Genomic DNA, 26,219 nt, shown 5'->3' on the forward strand with positions numbered 1-26,219 from the left:
GTGTGTGTGTGTGTGTGTGTGTGTGTGTGTGTGTGTGTGTGTGTGTGTGTGTGTGTGTGTGTGTGTGTGTGTGTGTGTGTGTGTGTGTGTGTGTGTGTGTGTGTGTGTGTGAAGTGTACTGTATGAAGTTTAATTGTTTCCTCTCTCTCTCTCCAGATCACTGTGTCAGAATATGATGACCAGAGAAAGGACATCAGCACCATGTATAACCGTATCACCCTGAGGCAGCTGCAGCGCATCGCTCCCAGTGTGAGTGATAGACACACACACACCCACACACTCACACACACACACTCGGTATATATGCATGAGTTATAGATACACGTCCGCACGTGAATTTTGAACAGAAGCAAGTGACTCACAAAAGCTGTGAGGCCTGCGGGAGGGAGGGAGGGAGGGAGGGAGGGAGGGAGGAGACACATGGTGGGTGAGACGAGAAGGTGGAGGCTCCTCTGTGAAGCAGCGGGAACATCAACAGAGAGTCCTCAAGATGTTTCATGGCCGAGGAGGGAGGGAGGGAGGGAGGGAGGAGGAGACGTACTGACAGAATGATAAGAGTCTGATTTTTAGCTCCTCAGCCAAAAAGAAGAAACGACACAGAAGAAGAAGAAGAGAGAGAGTGTGTATGTGTGTGTGTGTGCGTGTGTGAGGCTGAGTGTGAATGAAAGAGACGTGAGCGGCTCTGACGAGGAAACGCAGAAACGTGGAAAGAAGCAGATTAGATTCAACCAAAGCTGCGAAAAGAGAGAGAGAGAGAGAGAGAGAGAGAGAAAATAACAGCTTCAGTGTTTCTGTCTCATTTGTTTGTTTGTTTTTTTAACGTCTGATCTGAATTCATGTAAAACCCTGGAGCTGTGTCACTCAGTCTGAACTCAGCGGAAGAAAAAAAAATCATCAGTTAAAAAGACACCAGGGTGCAATTAACTGAAAAACAAAAAAGAAAACACGGTTTCCCTGAAGTGAAAGCAAAAGCAGAAAATGTGAACGTGAATGATCAGAGGCAGTTTGTTCAGATCTCCTCAGTTTGTCGACTAAAGAGAGATGTTTAATGTTTTTACACCTGCACAGGTGAAACCAGAGTCTCCACCTCTTTAATTAACACGTCCAACTCTCTGACGACCTCAAACATGTGGAAACGTAGATATGTTGAATTTACATGTTAGAAAAGTGTGCACATTTAAGATAAATACTTCAAACTGCAGAGATTTCTTCATACATAACTACATAAATCTCAATATATTTAGATTTAATATAGTAATATTGTTATACCACTTTAACAGTGGAAAGATAGACATAAAAATGATCAAAGTAAACAGAAATTAATGAGAATAACTTTTTTAGATAGACATAATTTCATATATATGTTGTTTTAATAGTCTTACATATATAATTGAGTATATATCTTAAGCATATGTGGTGACAATGTATGAAAATCAGTCATACAGACATTTTAATGTATATCTACATGCACTAATTTTACATAACATTTATCTAGAGGATGTATGTGATAACTATATAGTGTATTTTAAGTGATATCGTGTATGTGTAGATGTCATATGTTACATTTCTGAGTTTGTAGGCAAAATCAAAGTTTTAAAAGCATAATTTATGCCTTTAAGGTCTAATAAAGATAAACAAATCCATAGATATTCATCAAACAGGACGTAACAACCTTTAAACACACCACGGTGTCGTCAGTGAACCTGAGCTGCTGACAACATGTTCACCTCCTCTCCTTCACTCTCAACACTTCCCTGTGTGTTTGTAGTTGTTGTTTTATTCTGAAGTATTTATATTCTTTATTCCCAGGAACTTTGTTTTTTTGTTTTGTCTTTTGGCTCGTCCTGCTGTTTTTCCAGCTGCAGGCCTGTTGCCAGCAGCAACCTCTGAGCCTGTTTGATGACAGACCAGGTCACAGACTGAGCTGCCTCCATCATCAGCATCATTACACATCACAGTAGATTTAAAGTGTCAGACTAAGAGGCTGAGGTGTTATTAGATAATTAATGAAGTGGCTCTTTAACATTGAATCCTGTAGTTTCCTAAGGTCCTACATCCACAGTGACTCTAAAAATTATATTATAACAAGAATACTTTCATTCACAATAAAAAATTTAAAAAAAAAATCACAGCCTGTGGTAAGTGAGCTGAATGATCTCAGTGGTGATTAGAGGTTGAACGTTAATGGGTCATTACTGAACTCTGGGGTGTGAAGAAGCAGGTGCAGTCTGAAGGATTCAGGTCAAGAGATTAAAGATATCATGATATAAGATGTTTCGTTGAACAGTTTGATCACTGATGATCACTCTGTATTTATTTATTCAAAGGTAGATGTTTGTATTAAAGCTCCATACAGTATAAAGGTAGATGTTTGTATTAAAGCTCCATACAGTATAAAGGTAGATGTTAGTGTTAAAGCTCCATACAGTATAAAGGTAGATGTTTGTATTAAAGTGTCAGGTGGGAGGGTTTTGGACCAGAGTGTGGAGCCGGACTCGGGGGTGCAAGTAATGAAAAGAGTTTATTAACAAAAAATGGTAAGTCCAAAAGTACAAACGAAAAACAACCACCAACTGAGGGGCGAGAACTGAAAAGGTGGTGGCGGCAGGGGACGAGCTGACCCAAGGCACGGTGGACTCCAAAACGTGGCTGTCTGAAAACAGGGAAACAAAAACGGAGGAATTACTAAAAGGTGCTGGCAGGACAGGCAAGACTTACTGAATGAGTGGTGACTACCGCATGGAACGGAATAATCTGGCAGCTGGGTGCACTGGCGAAGGAGCTTTTGAGGAGCTTGATGAAGGTGGAATTGGCTGCAGGTGTGCAACCTGGAAGTGGGTCAGCTCCGCCCCCTGTCACCACACACCTAAACGGAGGGAAGGAAAAAAAAGAGAAACACAAGCACAGGCCAACACAAAATCCAAATCAAACCAAAACCATGACAGTACCCCCCCCTCAACGGACGCCACCTGGCGGCCCACCTGGTTTCCCAGGGTAACGTCGATAAAAGTCCCGAAGGAGAGTCTTGTCCAAAATAAGAGCCCTGCTCACCCATGACCGGTCCTCAGGACCGTACCCCTCCCAGTCCACGAGATACTGGAAACCACGGCCCCGGCGACGGACGTCCAGCAACCGGCGGACCGTGTGTGCAGGGTGCCCATCAATGATACGGGCGGGAGGGGGGGGGGGTCGGCCGGAGGGCTAAGTGGACTCAGAGCAACGGGCTTCAGGAGAGAGACATGGAAGGCAGGATGGATCTTGAGAGCAGGAGGCAACTTAAGTTTGACCACAGAGGGGTTAATGATCTTGTCAATAGGATATGGACCAATGTACCTGGGAGCGAGTTTCTTGGACTCCACTTGCAGCGGTAAATCTCTGGCTGACAGCCATACCTGTTGACCCACTTGATACTCTGGGGCTGGAGTCCTATGGCGGTCGGCGATGCGGCGATTACGTTCCGTGGTCCGTATGATGGCAGCCCGGGCCTCCTGCCAGACCCGACGGGCACGTCGAAGATGGGCCTGGACCGATGGCACAGCGATCTCAGTCTCCTGACTAGGGAAAAGAGGGGGTTGGAAACCCAGGGAAACCATGAACGGTGACATACCTGTGGCAGAATGGACCAGGGTGTTATGGGCATATTCCACCCATGTCAGATGGGTGGACCAGGAGGCTGGGCGTTGAGCTGCAACACACCTCAGGGATGCCTCCAAATCCTGATTGGCGCGCTCTGTCTGGCCGTTGGTCTGGGGGTGATACCCAGAGGAGAGGCTGACAGAGGCCCCCAGCGCCTGGCAGAAAGCCCTCCACACCCGGGAGGTGAACTGGGGGCCCCGGTCTGAAACGATGTCTGAGGGGATCCCATGGAGGCGGAAAACGTGAATCACCAGCAGGTCAGCTGTATCCAATGCTGAGGGGAGCTGCTTCAGAGGAACAAAATGGACTGCCTTGGAGAAACGATCAACAATGGTTAAAATTACCGTATTACCCTCTGATGGTGGTAACCCCGTGACAAAGTCCACAGCAATGTGAGACCAGGGTCGTTGAGGGACAGGTAAGGGACGCAGGAGGCCAGCTGGAGCTCGGTTGGAGGATTTGCTTCGGGCACAGACAGAGCAGGCGGCAACAAACTCCCTGGTGTCAGTGCTCATGGACGGCCACCAGAAGCGCTGTTGAAGGAGGGAAAGCGTCCGGTGATATCCAGGATGACACGCCACCTTGGAGGCGTGTCCCCATTGGAGCACAGGAGACCTCAGGGAGGAGGGAACAAAAAGGCGATCTGGTGGACAGGCTTCAGGTGGTGGATGATCTTGGTGGGCCTCCTGGACCACCCTCTCGATCTCCCACCTGGCTGCTCCAACCACACAGGTGGGTGGAAGGATCCTCTCAGCCGGAGTCTCTTCAACCACTGGTGCAAACTGGCGTGACAGGGCATCAGGCTTTGCATTTCGAGACCCAGGGCGGTAGGTGAGGGTGAAGTGGAACCTTCCCAGGAACAGAGCCCACCGGGCCTGACGACTATTGAGTCTACGTGCAGAATGAAGATAAGCCAAGTTTTTATGGTCAGTCCAAACTATAAAAGGATGTACTGCACCTTCCAACCAATGTCTCCACTCCTGCAGGGCCAGCACAACTGCAAGAAGCTCCCTGTTCCCCACATCATAATTCTTCTCTGCAGGTGTCAGACGACGTGAGAAGAATGCACAGGGGTGGAGCTTCTGATCCTCAGGAGAACGTTGGGAGAGAATGGCACCAACTCCTGTGTCGGAGGCATCAGCTTCCACGATAAACTGCAAATCTGGGTCTGGATGAATGAGCACAGGAGCAGTGGAGAACATAGTCTTTAAAACATCAAATGCCTCCTGAGCACTAGGAGTCCACAAAAAGGGACGCTTAACAGAGGTGAGTTGAGTTAATGGTATTGCAATCCTACTGTAGTTCCTGATGAACCTCCTGTAAAAATTTGCAAAACCCAAAAACCTTTGGAGCTGTTTTCGGGTCTCTGGAGTTGGCCAGTCCAAAACAGCCTGAATCTTGGTCGGATCGGGTTCCAACTGGCCCTGCCCAACCACATACCCCAGAAACCCAACAGAGGGAGCATGAAACTGGCATTTTTCAGCTTTCACAAACAGTTTGTTTTCTAAAAGTCTTTGGAGAACTGCCCGGACATGACTGACATGCTCCTGCTCACTCTGGGAGAAAATCAAAATGTCATCAATGTAAACAAAAACAAATTTATCAAGCATATCCCGAAGAACATCGTTCATGAGAGCTTGAAAAACTGCTGGCGCATTCGTTAAGCCGAATGGCATTACCTGGTACTCAAAGTGTCCTAAATGAGTATTAAAGGCAGTCTTCCATTCATCTCCCTTCTTAAGCGGCGTTCACACCGAACGCGATAGACGCGAATGGAGCGGCAACTCTACATTGAAAATCAATGTAAATGGCGCGATGACACGCGATGCAGGCGGAGGCGGCGCGAATGGAGCGTCTGGTGCGATGAGACGCGGCGCGAATGAAGCGTCTGGAGCGGCGCGAATCAAAAGTTGAAAATATTGAACTTTTCAGGCGGCATCGCGCCGTGACATCCAATCAGCGCCGAGTTCAAGCCGACGACGTCACTTCTCTGTACGGACACACACACACACACACACACACACACACACACGCGGTTTTCCAGTGTTTCTGTAGGCTACAGTGCAGCAACGGTGGTGATATCAGCCACGATCGACGTGGAAAGAGAGCAGGTTGAGATCACCGGTTATCTAATTAACGGGCGGAGCGTCTAGCGCGAATGACGCGATGGACGCGAATGATCCAAAATGACCAAGCGGCGCAAATGAAGCGTCTGGCGCGATTATATTCGCGTCTATCGCGTTCGGTGTGAACGCCGCTTTAATCCTTACCAGGTGGTAGGCATTCCGGAGGTCCAGTTTCATGAACAGGACGGCATCACGCAGGGGAGAGAAAGCAGAGTCAATCAGAGGCAATGGGTACTTGTTTTTGACAGTTATGTCATTCAAACCTCTGTAGTCGATGCAGGGTCGAAGTGACCCATCCTTCTTTGCCACAAAAAAGAACCCTGCACCGACTGGAGAAGACGAGGGCCGGATGAGACCTGCTGCCAGAGAGTCATGAATATAGGTCTCCATGGCCTCTCTCTGGGTGGTCAAACACTCTCCGCATCTCTTCTGTAAAACTTTCAAAGTCTGAGCACAAGAAAGGGTTGTTCTCTGACATAGCTAGGGTCCATGCGGCTGCTTTATCAGAACACAGACTCATTATAAATGCGACCCGGGACCGATCTGTAGCATAGGTACTAGGCTGTTGGCTGAACACTAAATTACACTGGTGCAAAAAAGTAGCACATGTCCCTAAATCTCCTGTGTACCTGTTGGGGATGGGGATGTAAGGCTCTCGAGGCTGAGGAGGCAGGGTGGCCACGGACCTGGGAGATGCGGCCCTGGTGCCGGTCGCAGCTGGCGCATCAGATGGCGAACCCAGTCCATGGGCAGCTCCAGCGAGGTACGAGACTTGTGCTGCCACGTTGTCCAAACGTCCGCCGATCTCCGCCACGTTCGTGGTTAATTGTTGTAGAGTCTCAATTATGTGAGCAAACGCCGACTCGTGCTGTCCGAGCAAAACACCCTGAGCTGTTATCGCCTTGTTGAAGCGATCCGACTCCTCTTGGTCCATCTTGGCCAGATTATTCTGTCAGGTGGGAGGGTTTTGGACCAGAGTGTGGAGCCGGACTCGGGGGTGCAAGTAATGAAAAGAGTTTTTTAACAAAAAATGGTAAGTCCAAAAGTACAAACGAAAAACAACCACCAACTGAGGGGCGAGAACTGAAAAGGTGGTGGCGGCAGGGGACGAGCTGACCCAAGGCACGGTGGACTCCAAAACGTGGCTGTCTGAAAACAGGGAAACAAAAACGGAGGAATTACTAAAAGGTGCTGGCAGGACAGGCAAGACTTACTGAATGAGTGGTGACTACCGCATGGAACGGAATAATCTGGCAGCTGGGTGCACTGGCGAAGGAGCTTTTGAGGAGCTTGATGAAGGTGGAATTGGCTGCAGGTGTGCAACCTGGAAGTGGGTCAGCTCCGCCCCCTGTCACCACACACCTAAACGGAGGGAAGGAAAAAAAAGAGAAACACAAGCACAGGCCAACACAAAATCCAAATCAAACCAAAACCATGACAGTAAGCTCCATACAGTATAAAGGTAGATGTTTGTATTAAAGCTCCATACAGTATAAAGGTAGATGTTTGTGTTAAAGCTCCATACAGTATAAAGGTAGATGTTTGTGTTAAAGCTCCATACAGTATAAAGGTAGATGTTTGTATTAAAGCTCCATACAGTATAACGGTAGATGTTAGTGTTAAAGCTCCATACAGTATAAAGGTAGATGTTTGTATTAAAGCTCCATACAGTATAAAGGTAGATGTTTGTGTTAAAGCTCCATACAGTATAAAGGTAGATGTTTGTATTAAAGCTCCATACAGTATAAAGGTAGATGTTTGTATTAAAGCTCCATACAGTATAAAGGTAGATGTTTGTATTAAAGCTCCATACAGTATAAAGGTAGATGTCCATGTGTATTGTGATTATAAAGCAGCTCTAGGTTCTATATTAAAACTGTGAAAGTATCAAAGCCTCAGTCCACAGAGAAATGCACTCAGAAACTGTATTCAGAAACTGAGCCTTAAAACCAGCCGTCAGGACTTCCTGTCACTTTGTGATCACAGCAAAAGCAATCACTAAGCTCCGCCCCCTCACCACCTGGACCCACCATCCATCCAACACTTTGCAGGATTTGGTTTCTCTGAGTGTTTTATTCTGAAATCTGCTCTGCTTTTATTGAATTGCTTCAGAAAACAGTCAGCCAATCAGAAGAGAGGCTCAGAGCCTCCTCTCTTCTGATTGGCTAACACCGACCTGTTGATTCTAGAGCTCTAAAGAGAAGCTGAGAGAGGAGATGGAAAACTACACTGAGGTGGTTTTGGGGTTTTTAAAACCACAAATGTATCTCCTTATGAATCAACACTTTAAATAAAACACAGAAGAATAAGAAAATACAGACTTTAACACAAACACAAAAAAGAAAAAAACTAAGATAATAATAAATCAGAGGAGTGTTTTAAATAAACCCTGTGACTCTATTTCTCTCCTCAGCTTCACTGGAAACGTCTGTTGGACCGAATCTTCCACGACAACTTCTCAGAGGACGAGGAGATCGTGGTGCTCGCCACCGACTACATACAGAAAGTCTCTGACATCATCAAGACCACGTCGAAGAGGTAGAATAAAAAGAGAGAGAGAGAGAGAGTGTGTGTGTGTGTGTGTGTGTGTGTGTGTGTGTGTGTGTGTGTGTGTGTGTGTGTGTGTGTGTGTGTGTGTGTGTGTGTGTGTGTGTGTGTGTGTGTGTGTGTGTGTGTGTGTGTGTGTGTGTATCGGCGACTCTTTGAGGAGGGGTGAGGGTTGTGGGTGAGGAGGGGGGGGGACGACGAGGGCGCTGAGGTGCGTGGAAAAATCGATGAAATTAGATGCATGCATTTTTGAGTCTGTACTTTTTGTGTGTGAGTAAGCGCTTTTGTTTGAGGTTGTTTTGTGGTGTGCGTGTTTGTGTGTCTGTGTGTGTTTGTGTGTGTGTCTGTGTGTGTCTGTGTGTATCTGTGTGTCTGTGTGTGTGTGCGTTGTCTTTGGTTTAGGGCTGCCACAGTAATTTTGGCTACAACAAAGTGTCACAAGGTGTATGGATCGGGTTTTGAGTTTTGCTATGCATGTATTTATGTGCACATTTGTGTGTGTGTGTGTGTGAGGTGAGTCACTGTTGGGTGAACTTCCACTTCTACCGCAGCTGATTATTATTGATCTGCACCCGCACCTTTCTACCACCTGCAAACTCAGACAGACACACACGGACGGACGGACGGACACACACACACCCTCTCCTCCTCCGACAGACTCCAGACGAGGCCTCTGAGGCGGCTGCGCGTCAGGATGTGTGTTACAGCCGCTGACAGCTCTCCAATAGTCACTGTGCTCTAACAAATACACAACAGCTCTGAGAACTCATGGACGACTGACTGACAGCTGGATTACTGACCCGTCTGTCATGTCTCAGACTGTGTGTGTGTGTGTGTGTGTGTGTGTGTGTGTGTGTGTGTGTGTGTGTGTGTGTGTGTGTGTGTGTGTGTGTGTGTGTGTGTGTGTCTGTTTTAGAGCCCTGCACAGGCCCAGAACTTCGGTCCAACTCAGGTCCGCAATTTCACGGCCCGAACCTGACAGAAATTATTAATGCTAGATGGTCTGACCGACCGTTTTTTTATATGTATATAACTTTGTTTAAATATAGCCTATGTGTTTTGATGCTTTCTGAAGCCTGTGAAACACACTTGATTTCTTAAAGGGATACTTCACCCAAAATCGATAATCCACCAATCATCTACTCACCGTCATGCCAAGGAAGGGTTTGGAGAACTTTCAGAGTCATCAAAACGCTTTAGGAGTTTCAGGGGGGGTCCGGCTGGCAACGGATTTTCACATAATGGCGGCGGATAGAGTTCACTTTTGAATCGTCCAAAACACACACTATGAAACATCCAGATACCTCCATACTGCTCGTCTGTACTGACCCTAGTGTCTTGAAGCCGCCACATGGAAAAGTTGTTCGGAAAAAATGAATTGATCTCTGTTTTTAGCCTTGGTGTAGCAGTAGCTCCCAGTGGCTGTGTGAGATGCGCGAGATGTTCCTCTGTGTTTACATCAGACATCCAATGGTTTATAACGACGAACAAACATCTCGCGCATCTCTGTCTCTCTCTGTCTCTTTGTGACATCACAGCAACATTCAGTCTCTGTCATTTCATCACTTCCTCTCGTCTCAGATTTTGCAGAATGTACATTATTTTTCATGCACATTACAACACGTACTGTAGCTATAGCAACCATGGATGGATGGATGGAAGGATGGATGGATGTAGCTGTTGCAAAAGAAGCCACAACATAAGACCTGTTTAGACTGACTGACTTTAGAAAAACGGGAAATAGTTCAGAGATTCACATTTTTTTTCCTTTTTACCTTCACTTTGTCCACCACAAAGAAGCTGCTTTAATAATTTATTCATTCATCTATTAGAAAGTTCAATTAGGGGATATACGCCCCTCTTGTTTTCCAGGAGGTCCTCAAACACAAATCAAACATTAAACAACAGCCGACAGGATCAAAACAAACAAACACATAAATAATAGTAACTAATTAGACAATCTAACGACACACACACACACACACACACACAAACATGCAGACTTTCCCACTGACTACAACTACAGCTACAGATATCAACAGAAGGAAAAAGGAAAACATAAATAAATCACATGAATAAACCAGATAAAGTGTCAATAAATAATAAAATCTGAACTACAAAAAGGCGAACACAGGTGAATATAATCCGAAACTAGAACAAGAGCAGGTAGATTAAAGATAAACAACAAAGAAGTCACACGAGGAGGACATATATTATACAGTAAATAAATAAATGTTTCTCCTCACTTCTTATTCTTGTGTCTGCCGTCTTTACTTTTCTATATAACTTACTTTCATCAGCCACAACAGCAGATACGATCTCTTTGCAGTGATTTAGCTCGGCTCCCATCAGTGTAAACACGTCTCCTCTATCTGATTTCTGCTATCAGTTTTTTTTTTTTGGCGCTCGTTTCCTCTTCTTCTTCCTCTTCTTCTTTCTTTTTTTTTATTTTTTGTGGATGACAGACTGTTCCTGATCTCTTTTATCTGGTCTCCTGCTGCTCTCCCTTTGTGAAATGTATTTTTTAATCACGACGCTCCGGCGTGCGCACACACTGAGTCAGGGTCATATCATTAAGGGGGATTCATAATCCTCCTTTGTAAAAAAAAAAAAAAAAGTATCAGTTTCCCTTCGCCTCGGCCCGATCCGTCAGCAGCCGGGTTCAGGAGCCGAGGGTTTTGATGCTCCGTCTCTTCTTCTTGTTGTTTACCAATCTTCTCTTTGAGTTGTCCGTCCATCCATCCTCCCTGATGGCTTCAGTAATAGACTACACCAGGCTTCAATCATCCCCTCCGCCTGTCTTTTGTTCCCTCCACCTGTGTCTATCTGACATCCTGTCTTCTCCGCCTTTTATCACTTGTTGTACTCACTCAGCTGCAGTTTCTAGGTTGATACGAGTGCGGAGGGACTTACTTTCACTTAGTTGTGAAATCAAATGCAGGTCGTGGCTTTATGTGTACGTCTGCAGGGTGATGCAGTGTTTATCTTATCTCAGTATTTTACCTGCTTCACTTCACCTGCTATCATTCCAAACTACCAAAGTGGTGGAAAAGTAAAAGCGACACAAACATTTAAATGTGCAGCCTGAGCACATGTGAGACGCTGCCATCCTCATGACAAACAGCAGGAAGTCAAAGTAATGGGTTTTTAAACAGGACCAGCAAATAACAGGGGGGGAAGGTCAGGACTAGAAATAACAACAATCAGAATGAAGTCAGTCAATTATGATGATAAATCCGACTTTTAACTCAGTAGGAGGACAAATTGTTCCATCTTTTGACATTACAGTTCTTGATTTTAGTACAGTGGAAGAAACCGTTTATAGTGATCACGTGGGTCCAGAGTCAATGTGAGCACTATAGAGAGCCTAAGCACAAGCAGGAAGTAACGCTCGCTTATGTAAGTGAACGGGACTCCAAATTTTATTTCTTGATCCGATTGAATTGTGCCATGAGAAAAATATATGACCTCTACCTATTTAAAACATTGCACATGGCCGAGAGGAAGGTTAGCAAAACAACGGCAAAGCGATTGGACTTAGGCTACATAGTTCCTCTTTAATAATACAAAATAATACATTCATTCCAGTGTACGTTATATAGGCTACCCATTTTCTTTCAGTCCATCAAAAACCCGTACAGGTAGGCTCCACGATGCGCTGTATCACTCCGTCTATCAGATGTTTGGATCAGCAGTTTGTGGAAGAGGAGGAGTGATACAGCGCATCGCGGAGTCTGCCTGTGCGGAGGAATACTGAGTGAGTTGGTTAGTACCAGATAAACGGGAGGTTAGGGGGGCGAGGCGAGTCCAAGTAATTTGACATATTTGAGCATTTTATAAAGAAGTAATGCAATACTTTTTGGGGACACTAACAGGTAACTATAATTACTTTTTAAAAGTAACGTGCCCAACACTGATAGCCTATATAAAAGAGTGTTATACTGCATACAGAGATGCCACCCCTCCCTAAGTGTGTAACATGGTCTGTCCAAGTCCGAAGCCTGAACCTGAAACGACTCTGTTGTTGCCTCAGTCTGTGATCAGTGGTCGTGTGTTTTTTAAACTTATTGCAGGGCTGCATCTTTTCTTTTTTTTTCCATCTTTGAATGCAGCGCAGCCTGGTCTGTTTTACCAGCAGAATCACTATCAGTGTCAGTCAGAGCCGATAAACAGCTGCGGCTGCTGCAGAGTCGTTTGACCCCGGAGTGAAAACAGTTTCTACCTTTTTTTGCTACTGTGACTGAGGCCCCATCCACACGAAAACGCGGCTTCACTGAATCCGATCTTTTTCTTAATCGTTTTGAAAAAAATCTCCGTAAACACGGCATCGTTTTCAAAAATATCTGCGTCCACACTGATCCAGTGAAAACGACCCAAAACGCTGTAGTACCTACATACTGCAGGCGTGTGTGTGGAGTGTGTGTGTCGCTGCAGCGCTGCCTGCCACACATAAACACTTAAGACAGCTGAAGAAGACGGGGTCCCCGCTGTAATTCAATAGAAGAAGAAGTTCCCCGCTGTATTCAAACTCAAACATGGGATTAAATGTTGACAGGGAGTCGTGTCAGAGTAAATATTACGATCAGTGATGATTAAACAGGCGCGATTCAGCCGCAGCATCTGAGCGACGCGACGTTAGTCGGCCGTTGTTGTTGTTACGTGCATAGACTGTCAGTGTGCAGCAGCTGCTGCAGCGGTGTGTGTGTGTGTGTGTGTGTGTGTGTGTGTGTCAGGTTACAGGTAGAGCGGCGGGGGGCATGACATCATCGTTTCTGAAAAAGTCCGTATTGGCCGTCCAGACGGATGCGCTGGGGCGGCGTTTTCAAATTTTCCCACTCTGGGACCCGTTTTCAAAAAATACCGTTTTCACCCCCTGAAAACGCCGCATCCGTGTGGACGCGAGGCCAATCCGATAAAGTATTTATCCGGATTCGAAAAAAACGAATTCGTCTGGACGGGGCCTGAGTTTTAGTGGGAAAAAGCAGCTTTTTTCTTCCGTACATCGACAGAATCCTCCTCTCTCTGAGTCAGTGTCTTTCTCCTCTCATTCACCCTCCTCTCGTGTTTTCTCTCCATCTGTCTCTTGATCTCTCTCTCTCTCCTCTTCAACTTTGTGTGATCCCCCTCTCCTTCGCCTGATTCTGCCTCGATCTCTCAACACCTCCCTGCCCTCCTTTCTCTCCCTCCATCTGGCCCCTCTCCCTCTGTTTTCCCATCCATCTCTGCTTCTATCACTCCTCTGCCTCCTGTCATCCTCCCTCCCTCTCTATCTCACCTCCTCTCTGTTGTCACTATTGTTCTTCTGTTCGGCCATTTTCTTTATACTTTTGGCACTTAACTAGTCCTTCATACTTTGTGCTATTTCAACAATTCTCACATCAAAATGTTCAGCCTTTTCGGGACAGGTGTGCTATTACTTTTCTCTTTTCAACTATTCATACTTTTTGCAATATTCAACTATTTCTGATTTTTTTTTTCCCCATAGAGAATGCATTGGAACAGTCTTGAAACTCTTCAAATCTTCTTACTTCTTTCAGCCTTTAAAGCGTCCACATACTTTCAGCTAGAGACTTCATTCAAATTCTGAGCTGTAGACAAACTTCTAATGTATTCATCCTGTATGTACAACTTTTTCATAGCTTGTACCGTTTTTGAGATAAATCCTTTAAAAGCACATGAGGATTTCTGACAAATTTCACACTTTTCAATGAGTGTGTATGGGGTTGGGTCAGAGTGAGTGACATCATCGTTAGAGTGAGAGGGATCGAAAAAACATTCAGGATTTTTTCTGGATAAATTGCCAGCACGGCCACAAATTAAACTCTAGACACATGATTTCCTCACTGGTTTGTGACTTGTCGTGTCTCATTTGATGTGTTCAAAACAGCAGACAGACTTACAGAATTGTCTCTATGAGCCTAATTGTGCAGCTAGACCCGCTCCAGTGGCTCATCCACTGCCATTCAGCCCAATGCATTTTTTTTCACAGCAGAGTAGCAGGAGCTCAACTTTTTAATTCGCTGGAATGGGCATTATACTTTGTTTGATTTCATCAAAAAATAGTCACAAGTCACAAAAAGTCCTCTACTTACTTGTTGTGGCTCATTTATACTATTTTCTACTTTTTTTAAGCATCATTGAAAAATCTCACATTCATCAAAGTCTCAACCTCTCTTCTCCACAACTCTGTCTGTAGTCCAGTGGTTAAGGTGGCTGCTTGCCAATTCAAGGGGTGCACTCTTGTTATGTTATGTTGAGTTCTGCTCCCCTCCCCCACCCTCAATTGGTTACAGGTGTTCGTTAAGAGACTCATTCATTCCTAGTGCCACAGTTTGCAGCACATCATCACATTAGAATCAATGACAACATGCTTATGTGTGTGCTCTCTGTGGCGAAGTGGCAGAGTAAAGGTTTATTGATCATGAGGTCATGGGTTCGATTCCTGCCTCATTCATGTTGTACTTTCTGCTAGAGACTTCATTCAATTTCTGATCTGTAGACAAACTAATGGCACATTTATACTCTTTAATTTCTTTTTTTTAAGCTTCATTGAAAAATCTCAATCTCAAGTCTCAACCTCTCTTCAGAAGTCAGTGAGCCTCTTATACAGGGATTTCTTTTATTCTTCTCTCATTGAATGTAACTATGGTGAAGTGGTTAGATCAGTGGGCTGATGTGCAGAAGGTTGTGGGTTCGATTCCTTCCTTGGACATGTTTCTTGTATGCCATTCTGCATGTCTTTGTCAATTTATTCTGCTAATTCAGCATGGTTCAGCAATTGCTTTCAGCATTCACACCATTTCCATTTTTGGAAATGCTTTTTCTAGTTCTTTCTATTTTTCTTTTCTTTTTACTCTTTCTCCACCTCCAGTCTGTCTCCATCCTCCTAGTTTATTATCAGGCTTTAAACAAAGGTTGGCATTAAACACACACACACACACACACATTAAAACACACACACACACACACACACACACACACACACACACACACACACACACACACATTAACACACACACTCACATACAAATGGAGGAACAGAGCGTTTTCCATTTTCTGAGAGGTGTAACTCATTAGCATAGCTTATGAGCACTTGGTTGAAAATGCCCCAGTTCCTCACATCAAGGAGTCCTTCTCCTCCGCTGCCAGTTATTAACCAGTCGCAAGAAAACAGCACATTATACACACACACACACACACACATAAATAAATACAGACACCAGGAAACTGAAGCACTGAAGCCATTCACACAGAGAAAACACCAGGACTTTGAACCTGACACTGCAAAAAAAATATACAAACAAACAAAAAAACAAAAGACCCTCCTCCTCCTCTTCCTTCTTCTTCTGTTTTTCCTGTAGGGTAATTATGTGAAAGTGATGTGTTTTCTGTTCCTAGTAATTGATTTTATGATTGACTTGATTGCAGCATAAACAGCATAAACATCAACCAAGTGATACAGAGTTCCCAGTGTTGGGTTGAGCTAAATGTTAACACACTTGGAGCAGCAGTTCGGTTTTAGAGCCCGTCGTCGTCCACACATTAAAAAATGTTTAAAAAAATATCAATTGGTGTTTCCCAAACCACAAGATTATGTCCTCAAATGTCTTGTTTTGTCCACAAACCACAGAGATACTCAGTTTATTATCATAAAGGAACAAGGAAACTAGAAATAATATTCACATTTAAGAAGCTGAAATAAGATAATTTGGATTTTTTTTTTCTTAAAAAACTACCCAAACCGATTATTTTATTATCAAAATAGTTGACAATTCATTTAATAATTGATTATTTTTCGTTGCGGCTCTAAATTATTGTTCAATATAACAATATTAACAATGATAATATTAACAAAATAACAAAAAGATTATAGGGTAGCCTGTTGTATTTACCATGTTCTCCATCTTAGATTAGCACGTCAGAATGCTGGCAAGGGGAGAAAAAAAATCCAAAATACAGCTGTGACTGATGGGAACCTCGTTAGTTTTACAGGTTTTTGGTCATAAACTGAGGTTTTAGATAATAAAGTTTTTACAGTGTCTCCCAAAAGAGGGTTAACACGAGCAGCAGCTTAAAAACACACACTTCAAAGTCTGTGGTTCAACAAAGTCATGAGGTTTCAGCCTCTGGGGACCGTGAACATCTGCAGAGGTAGAGACATAAATATGATGAGGTTTTTGCTGAATGACTCACAGAAACTGACAGGGAGCTCACAGATGAGAGGTCAGAGGTCAACACATTAATCAGGGTCCTTCCACTGGGGAGTGGGGACCATGAATGTCTGTAGAAAATAACACAGCAGTACATGGAAGATATTTAAGTTTGGACTGACAGAACCAGAGCCAATGGCAACTAATAATAACAGGGGAAAGGAGGGAAATTCATGCAAAACCGCTTCAGGGGCAGTTTTTCAGCAAGCAGTCTCTGTATTTACCTCGAAAACAACTCTGTCTCGTAACTTTCTGTTATTATCTCTTTGCGTGGTGAATATGCAGGTCACAACTTGTCCACCAGAGCGTTTTGGAGTTGTTGGATTGTGTATTTGATGAGTTTGATGAACCAAGAAATCTCCTTAGCCTCCGTAGCGTAGCTCTGAGCAGCTTGTGGCTCTGCTCTGCCGTTCTAAAAATAGCTTGCACCAACAATTAAAGGCAACGAACCTACTGCTATGACTATAGGGATTATGGCAATGGCCCAATTTGCCTAAATGAAATAAATTGAACTATCCCTTAAATGCACATCAGTCACTTGTGAAATACACAGAAAGTTTCTTGCAGCATCAGAACAAAAGTTTGATTTAAAAAAAAAATACATGTAAAGGTTGACATGAAGCTCACGCACACACACACACACAGACACACACAGACCCATTGTACAGTGTTGTGCATTAGGAGTCAGGGGTCGTAGCGGAGGTGTCGACCTGTCGCATCATTGTCCAGTAGAGCAGATGGGAAGGTGGGTTTGTTCCTCTGCAGGCCACTAATGGACCACAGAAAACTCTATTGTGTTCTTTTGTACTCGGCTGAACACACACACACACACACACACACACACAGCTGCAGTGTGCGAGTCAGACCTGAAGCTGTATCACAGTTGACAGACTGACGTTGAGCAAATGCAGAAAAACAGGGAGGAAAAGTTTGGACTGTTGTTAAACTGCAGGAAACAAAGTGAAGCTGCAGTTTGAGAGGTGAAGAGGTGTCACACACACACACACACACACACACACACACACACACACACACACACACACACACACACACACACACACACACTGTCATTCAGTTGTGCGTTTCAGGTGATTGATCAACCCTTCCCTCCATTTCACTCTTTTTTTTTTATTCCCAGCTTTCCCCTCTTTTGACTTGTGTTTCTTTACTTTCCCGTCTCCTCTGCTCGTCTTTTATCATTTCCATCCTTCAATCTTTTCCCATGCCACAGTTTTTTGTCCTTCCGGGCCTCCTTACATTTTCCTTTCTCATACTTTCTCTTACTTTCTTATTTCTCCTTTTTTTTCTCCTTGTTTGTCTTTTACCTTCGTTCCTATAAAACCTCCTGGTGTTTTCTTCCATCCATCCATCCATCCTAATCCTTTCCTTTTACCACCCATCATTTCTCCCTCCACGCTTCACTTCCTCTCCTCTCCTCCCTCTCCATTCTCGGCGCTTTAACGCTGCTATTGACGACTCCATCAATCCGTCGCCGTCCCATTTTCTTTCTGTCCATTTCTCAATCCCTCCATCATCAACAACACACACTCTCCGTCTTTTATAGGCATCTATATTGACCCAGTCCCTCTCTCTTGTTGTTCTCTCCTCCGACGCTCATGCTGATGGCTTTCCCATCATACACGACGACTGACAAGAGAAGTCGCACCTTCATCTCCTCATTCTCCATCCATCTTTCTTTTCTTTTACTTCTCTGTCTCCCAGTGTGTGTGTGTGTGTGTGTGTGTGTGTGTGTGTGTGTGTGTGTGTGTGTGTGTGTGTGTGTGTGCGGTCCCCATGCACTGCGGTGACTGCAGCCAATCCCATTAGCCAGATGAGCAGGCCTCCAATGAAGGGGAAAGCACCAGCGTCTCCCCCCCTTCTCTCTCTCTCTCTCCCTCCATCTGCTCCCTCTGTTCATCCGTCACTCTCGAGGGTGTGTATACATGTGTGTGTGTGTTTGAAGGCTGGCAAGTGAGTCTTATCATTTCACGTGTGTTTATTTAGGTGTGTTTAAACATACAATATATTTGGTGAGTAAATCCAGAGAGACGCTGCAGAGACTCGACCTCCTGCTGCGTCCACCACTTTAAAGTAATATATAGCTACACTCCCCGGTGGCGGATGTGAAGCGTTTTTCACATAAAGCAACTCGCCAAAACGGTGGATTTCATGGATCTGTAGCTTTTTTTTTATTTTTTTTTATTTTGTAGCAGTCAAGGTTTGATTCCCAGCGGGGGGGCCTCCTGAGCTGAAAATATACACAGTCATGCCACGGTGAGAAAAGTCTCCAGCGTCAATAAAGCTCTGCGATTTTTCTGTCTCTGGTGTTTGGAGGAGTTTTTTTTGTTTTTTTTATGATGTAAGTTAGAAAATCCGACCCTCGTCTCTCTAACTAGCTCCATTACAGTAAAAACCCTTCAGCTAATGAGCCTTCACTGAGTCCTCCAGTGATTAAGGTCTAACTCCACCTGATCTGCTCTCAACCAGCCGACCAGCGGACTGACTGACTGACTCTCTGCTTTCATTCAGCAGCGACTCCGTCTCTCCGTGTGAAGCTCGCGCTGACACATGATGTGCATGAAGGGAGAGCTCGGTAATTTGACCTCATTTGTAGGGAGGAAGGTTTTTTTTATTTACCCAGGAGAGCCAGAGATGAAATGATGGTGTGTGTGTGTGTGTGTGTGTGTGTGTGTGTGTGTGTGTGTGTGTGTGTGTGTGTGTGTGTGTGTGTGTGTGTGTGTGTGTGTGTGTGTGTGTGTGTGTGTGTGTGTGTGTGTGTGTGTGTGTGTGTGTGTGTTGGAGAGAATTTGTTTTAATCACCTTGTTTGTTAAGTTTAGAGGAAAAGTTTGTTGCCTTTTTTAGCGTTTGAGGTTTGTTTAGAGGATCACACCAGTCGGTCCAACACTTAGGAACAATGGTAGCCTAATACAGAGGAACTCATCTATGTGTTTGGGTACCTGGGACTTAAAGGAGAATTCCCGCCATTTTTGACCCCTAAATCGTTAATCTGATGGTCACCCAGTGTTGGGGGGAGTAAAAAAATGCGACTAAAATTGATGCAGGCAAACCGGAGTTACACCATGGCTAGACGGCGCTAGCGATAGCCACAACGCTAACCCATGGGGGCAATTCTTTCAACCACAACAAACACTCAACAAACAATCAGATATCTCTGGTACATGGCTGGAATCCTTACGAGACACCAATGAACTCATATAGTGTACAGTTATACGGAGTATAAACAGTATAAACTTTGTGTTTTTGCATGTAGTCACTCACCTCAGATAGCCGAACTCTGAAACGTCCTGGAAAGACATTACTATCCAATCGCAGAGCGCCTGCTCTCCCCGCCACAGAAACAAACACTTGTTCCTTGTTGTGATGATTTCTTTACACAAATAAACAGTCAGAGATATTATGGACATTACCACTGCACTGCTCGACCGTTTATTTTTTTTAGTTCACCTTGAAAGTGGCCACGGCCTCAATTATACATATTTTAAGCCCTCAATATGTAAAGAGGTGAGTTAACATGGGAGTCTATGGGGATTGACTCACTGTTGGAGACTCACTCTAGTGGTCAGAAGAGGAACTGCAGCTTTTGGCTCAAGCTCCTTCATGTTAAAACTACTTTACTAATTACCTAAAAGTAAAGTTACAGTACATTGTACATTACTACTGATACCCAGCACAGCCTCATTATCATCTTATCAGCTCCATCCTGTCACTTCTCCTCCTGTCCTCAGCAGAGTGGCCTCCAGCCACGGCAGCGGCTCTAAATCAATATAACAATAATTTGATGACTGGTTACAGAATGATTTGTTTTGGATCTAACGGCATCGCGCCACAATTCGCCTTTTATCAGTCTTCATTTACATAAGAACATAAGAGGTTTGCTGTCAGCGGCGCTCAGACACACGGAGGTTTGAAGTGTTTGAAAATGAGTAATGTTTGTCCTGTTTTCTGCTGAGGACGCTCCGGTCTAATCCTCCGCTGTAGTCAACTTCAGTCGCAAACTAAAAAAAAAAACAACACACTCTGTCTCAGGCAAACCACGACTGCAAATTTAATTAGCATTGTGAGTTCGTTTTTCTTTTTTTTCATTGTGGATTATCCTCCTTTACTCCAAGAGATTACTGTCATTACTTTTCTCCAAAGACGCCTGGAGTCAAACGTTGCTCATCTCGCCATCGCTCCCACACGTCGCCGGAGAAACGCTGCAGTATTTACATATTAACATATAGATGACTCTCTACATGTACATGTCGACACACTATTTTGGGGCAAACAAATCATCTGCAACAAACAGGTGACGACAAAGTGACACCAGTGGCGGCTAATCAAGCACCACCGCTGCCGCCACCGCCACACCTGTAACACGTGTTGATTAACTGATGGCGCTGATGATCAAGGACATCGCAGAGTGTCGCGTTCATTCATTTACCCCACCTCCACCACCTCCTCCTCCTCCTCCTCCCGCCTTTTTTCCTCTTTTCCCGTCAATTAAATTCACTTCACAAGTGCTTTGTTGGCGGGACCTCGGGGTGCTGTTGCCAAGGCGCTCTTGATTTAATATCTGTCATGCATATGGAGAAAAATTTAAGGAAGGAAGAAGGGAAGGGGGGGGGGGAAAACTGGAGGAAACAGCAACAACAACAACAACAACAACTTGCCTCGAGGTTCGCATGGAGCTTCGCAGCAGGAGGCGAGTGACGGGGGAGGGAGGCGAGGAGGGGGCATTTGTCCCTGCAGGGCAGATTAGATGTGTGCCCTCCATCGTCTGGGGGGGAGAAGACACAGCTTGAATACTTAAAGGAACGATCCATTTTCTCGCCTCCCGCTCGACATCTCCCTCACCCCTCTCTGCTGTGACTCACTCTGGATGGGTAGCGGGTAGTAGCGGGTGGCGGGCGTCCTTTAACCGTTGGACCCTGTTGACTCCTCGCGACTCGCTCTCTATCACTGTCTCGCTTTTGTTTTGTTTGGGGTTTTTTTTTTTAACTCCCCAACTTTTCTGACTGTTGAGCGGCTCAGAGGGCAAATGGAGAAAAAAAAAAAAAAAAAACCCAGAAAGTTTAGAAAGTCCAGATGGAGGAAGATAACAGCTCCACTCAGCAGATGTCACTGCTACAAAGACGTGAAGAAGAAGAAGAAGATGCTGCTGCTGTAGCTGTGGTGTCGGCGGCGTCGGTGTTGTCACATTACAGCGACACTGTATGACTATTAAAAAGTGAAACTTCAAGTCTTTTCACCTGACAGGTGAATTCAGAGGGAATAAAACACACCCTTTTCTTCCGCTGTAGCTGTAGCTGTATTTGGCCTGGTATGATCATTAGCATGGCGTGGCTAAAGAAGCTAATTTGTGACTTTTCTCTCTGGTTGTGCTGTTGTTACACTGTGTTTTAAGTTTTGTCAAACTCATTTCATAGCAGAAGATGTTTCTCATCTTTTAAAAGAGCAGTTTGAAAGTTTTGCTATTGCTGCAAGGCTAGCGTTAGCATTAGCGGCTATAGCTACGACTACGACGACTAGTCTGCCATGTTGGATTGATTGTTTGATTGAGGGAACAGGTTGAAGCCTTAAACAAGTTCACAAAGTTATTTTTAGACTATTTAGGACATAATTTTAGGAGTTTGATTGTGTTTGAGTTGGTTAAGAGAAAGAAAACTTCTATTCTGTTATACATGGAAGCCAGTTTTTTTCCACATTGTGCAGCTTGATTTTGTTGTAGCCTATATCTAAAAAAAATGATTTTCAGAAATGAAGTAACTTAAGAAAAGGATTTTTCATGTTTTTTGGTTTTACACAAAGAAATGTGTCTGAGAATACCTCTGACATGTCCTAGTAGCTTAATAGCATACAGCTCTGCCATGTATTTAATCACTTCAGAAACATTTTTTTGAAAAAAAAAAAAAAAAAAATTGGTAGCCCTTTACAGTAATTTACGCTAATTAATTACATGAAAATGTACAGAAAGAAATAACAAGTAATTACGTCATAATGTGCCTAGAAATAAATAACGGTCCATTTCATAGTAATGACTGGAAATATAGCCAAAAAATAATGATTAATTGCATAGAAATTGACCAATATTTTTAGGCTATTTCTTGACACATTTAGGACATTTCCTGACATTATCATGTAATTCGTGTCCTGTAAATCAAAGGGTTATCAAAAATTAAAATTAAAAATTAATATATTTTATATTGTTACAGTCCAGTATCAAACCTCTTTTCTTTACTCCCCTGTGTGATCTCTCGTCTTTATCACCGGAACCACCTAGCATCATTTTCTGATAGCGAGTCACTGCAGCTTCCAGTTTGTCCAGAAGACAAATAACCTCTTCTCTTATAAACACAATAAAGATGTCTGAAGCTTTTTTTCAAACTAAAACTTACAAACAGCCCCTTTATTCATCTCTCTATCGTCCTCTACTCTGTAATTGTCCTTATTTATATTGAAGTACATTGTGTGTCGTTCCTCTTTATCTTTACCTTGTTTATTTTCCTTATTTCCTGCTTCGACCTCAGCGTGCAGCTTTGTTTTTTTACGATGCTTTATTGCCTGTTTTGATATTTTATTTAGCCTCCTGCCTTTTTCCTGCTCTGATTGTGAAACCGCTTTGTAAGCCCTGCTCTTAAAGGTGCTGTATGAATATATTTATAATAATTATTGTTTAATGAATCATCGGAGAGAGCGGTTTTCTGTGGGGAGCTGTTAGAGCACTTATCAGACGGCTCGGCTAATTAAGTGAAGAGAACAGAGAGTGATCACTGTGGTGCGTTCACTGCCTCTGAAGCTTCTTTTTTCTCAAACAGGCCTTGAATCCACAGCGGATCAGTGATGCTGTAACTGACCCTGACTCTCCTCTCTTTTCCTCTCCTCTCCTCTCTCTGTGGCCCAGGGTCCTCCACAACTACATGCTGTGGCGCATCGTGGCGGCGCTGAGCGAACACCTGTCCACCGCCTTCCGCAGCACCATCCACGAGTTCTCCAGGGAGATCGACGGCACCGAGCAGCAGCTGGAGCTCGGCCGGCTCTGCCTCACGCAGGCCAACAAACACTTTGGCATGGCCCTGGGAGCCCTGTTCGTCCAGCAGCACTTCTCCTCGCAGAGCAAGGCCAAGGTGGGTGTGTATGTGTGTGTACTGTATGTGTGTGTGTGTGTGTGTGTGGACAGATGAATGGGTTGTGATAACATTTTGTCCATATTCATTCAATGATTTAATCTTAACTGTTATTAATTAGAAATCAGTCTAGAGAAACAAAGGATTAAATATCAACCCTGGAAGGGCACAGTTTTGGTCGATGCTTTGTTCCATTTGATTGACCAGTGAGCGCATCATTTCCTGTTTGTACAGCACTTGTACAGTGCTTTTCTAGTCTTTATTATAACCTTTATTTAGACTCGGAAATATATTGAGGTACTGTAGCAACCTCATTTACAATATACAGTAGTCGAGACAAAGAAGTGCATTCAAAATACACAATCAACACAAATAACAGAAGATCACATTAAAAATAAACTGACAATCTGGAAGATGGATCAAATAAAACAGAAGCAGCTTGTGTTAAAATAAAATCAAATTAAGGATTTAAATTGCCCTAAAGATAAAAAGGACGTTTTGCGTATTGTTTCAAGTTGAAGGTGCACAGAGTGAAAAACGGGATTTTCCAAGTTCAGTAAAAACAGCTGGAATCTGCAGTGTAATCCAGTCCTTTAAAACATGTTTGATACGAGCTTGCGTTAAAAGATACCAATGAGTTGATGTAAGAAAGTAAAAGACCATTTCGTCTCTTGTTAGTTCGTGCAAAACCGGAAGTTTACTGGTTGTTTTTGTATTTTAACATCAAGAACTATGAATTTTAATGACCCACATTTATATCAAGCTTTTCTGATCTTAACAATCACTCAAAGGACTTTACAGTAATGGTCACATTCAGCCATTCACACACTGCTTTAACCCACAAATTGCACTGTTTTTCTAGCATTAACATACAATTTTTGGGTCACTGTGGACTGGAGGACCCACTGTACCTCCTGCTTAATGATTAAATCTTTGTAGTTTGTGGCGTGAACCTGCGATAACGTCATCGTTCTTCTTATATCTTCCTACTATTGACCTGTGATAGATACGTGGAGACAGAGTTGAAAACATGGAATAACTCTCATATGAAAACAACTCAAATCAGCTCGAAAAAATGAACAAAAATGAAAAAATGAAAAAGTAAAAACAAATATTCCCCCCAAAAAACAAAACAAAACCCAAATCAAACAGACTGAGGCTTCTTGGGGAGCTCAACATCATGGAGGTCGTAACGTGCTTTAAAACCTCAGACACGTGAGATTTAACGAGTTTCAGACTGAACCTTTGTGTGTGTCGGGTTTTTACTGAATCATCACTTATTTAACGAACATGTTCCCGACACCACTCGGACTAAAATTTTAAGAGCATCGTGTTTTCAACCACCTGAGATGAATCTACACAATATTCAAGTGGAAAACCATCTTTAATATTTAACAGTAACGTGGAAAACAAACGTTTCTCAGGACTGTGACTTCTTCTTCTTCTTCTTCTTCTTCGATCTGGAAACGTCAGAGTGGTCTCTCTGCTCGCTCTCACTCTCTCATGCTTCTATTTTACCCTCCGCCCAGGTCGCTCATTTCTAATCCTCCACCTTTTCACCACCTGGCCTCCTCTTCTTTCACCCTAATCCTCCCTCCATACTTATTCCCACCCGCTGTCATGTCCACTGCAGGACATGGGGATCTGGTTCCCGATGGGATTTCTAACCTCTGTCACCTCAGACTTCTTTCTCTAAGCCCTCCATCATCTCCTCTTCACCTCCGTCTTCTTCCTCTTTATCTCTCTTTCTTCTTCTCCTGCCGACTTTCAAATCTCTGTCAAAGCTCAGGGCTGAAAGTCATAAAACGGGTCTGATAAAACTGGATCAGCTCTGGACGCAGCTCGCTTTCTCTCTGGACTGAACTTTAATTGAAATTTAAGCCTCTAATGTTCTGTTAAAGAAACTGACGGGGGGACGTTTTCCAGCTAATGGAGCTTTTCTGGTGAATACAGAGGGATTCGTCTCTTAGTATCGTCCATGTCCACCTCGCATGACTCGTAGTAGACTCCGGTCTGGACCAGTTAGTTGTCCGTCCGTCGGTCTGTCCACTCAGGCTGGAGACCTTGTTATCATCAGCGGAGGAACCAGACACCTGAGGCCGGAGCTGAAGTGTGTGTGTGTGTGCGCAGCCTTGACTGACGTTCGCCTCAGCGTGAGCACGAGCTAATGAGCTTCAGAGCCGAGGACGTGAGACAGAGGAGACGGAGAGAGTGAGAGAAAGAGAGGATGAACTGTGTTATGGTGCTAAAACCAGATATCGTAGAGGGACATGAAGTCCTGGTGTCTCTTATGAGAAACATCTGGATTTGTGTAGCGATGTCTCTGATCCAGCTGCATTGAATTTTCCTACAGCATCATCAGACGGACTCATCGTGTCCCTTTAATTACAGGTGAAGACGACTAGAAGCAGTTTTTATTTTTATGGAGCTCTGAGGAGTTTCTCTGGAATATGAAGGGGGAAAAAAAGATGGACAAAAGACAATTTGAACGCTCGGGGTTTAATTGATGGTGGTTTGGCTCCACACTCGCTCTCTTTATGACGACCGTGCAGAGTTAATCATGTGGCTGTTA

General features: G+C 44.0%; 1 protein-coding gene across 1 annotated transcript in view; it reads left to right on the forward strand.

Moving 5' to 3' along the window:
• Positions 1 to 26,219, forward strand: part of ecel1 (endothelin converting enzyme-like 1) — a gene marked incomplete at both ends in the record, with an annotated part of 57,794 nt that overhangs the window by 5,523 nt on the left and 26,052 nt on the right. Inside the window, 3 exons of the mRNA XM_083985817.1 lie at positions 157 to 249; positions 8,176 to 8,300; positions 23,425 to 23,647. Of these exons, the coding sequence (XP_083841943.1) occupies positions 157 to 249; positions 8,176 to 8,300; positions 23,425 to 23,647 (441 nt within the window). The remainder of the gene's footprint in view (positions 1 to 156; positions 250 to 8,175; positions 8,301 to 23,424; positions 23,648 to 26,219) is intronic.

This window comes from Trachurus trachurus (genome assembly GCF_905171665.1).
Source record: "Trachurus trachurus genome assembly, chromosome: 13".
Classification (NCBI taxonomy): Eukaryota; Metazoa; Chordata; class Actinopteri; order Carangiformes; family Carangidae; genus Trachurus; species Trachurus trachurus.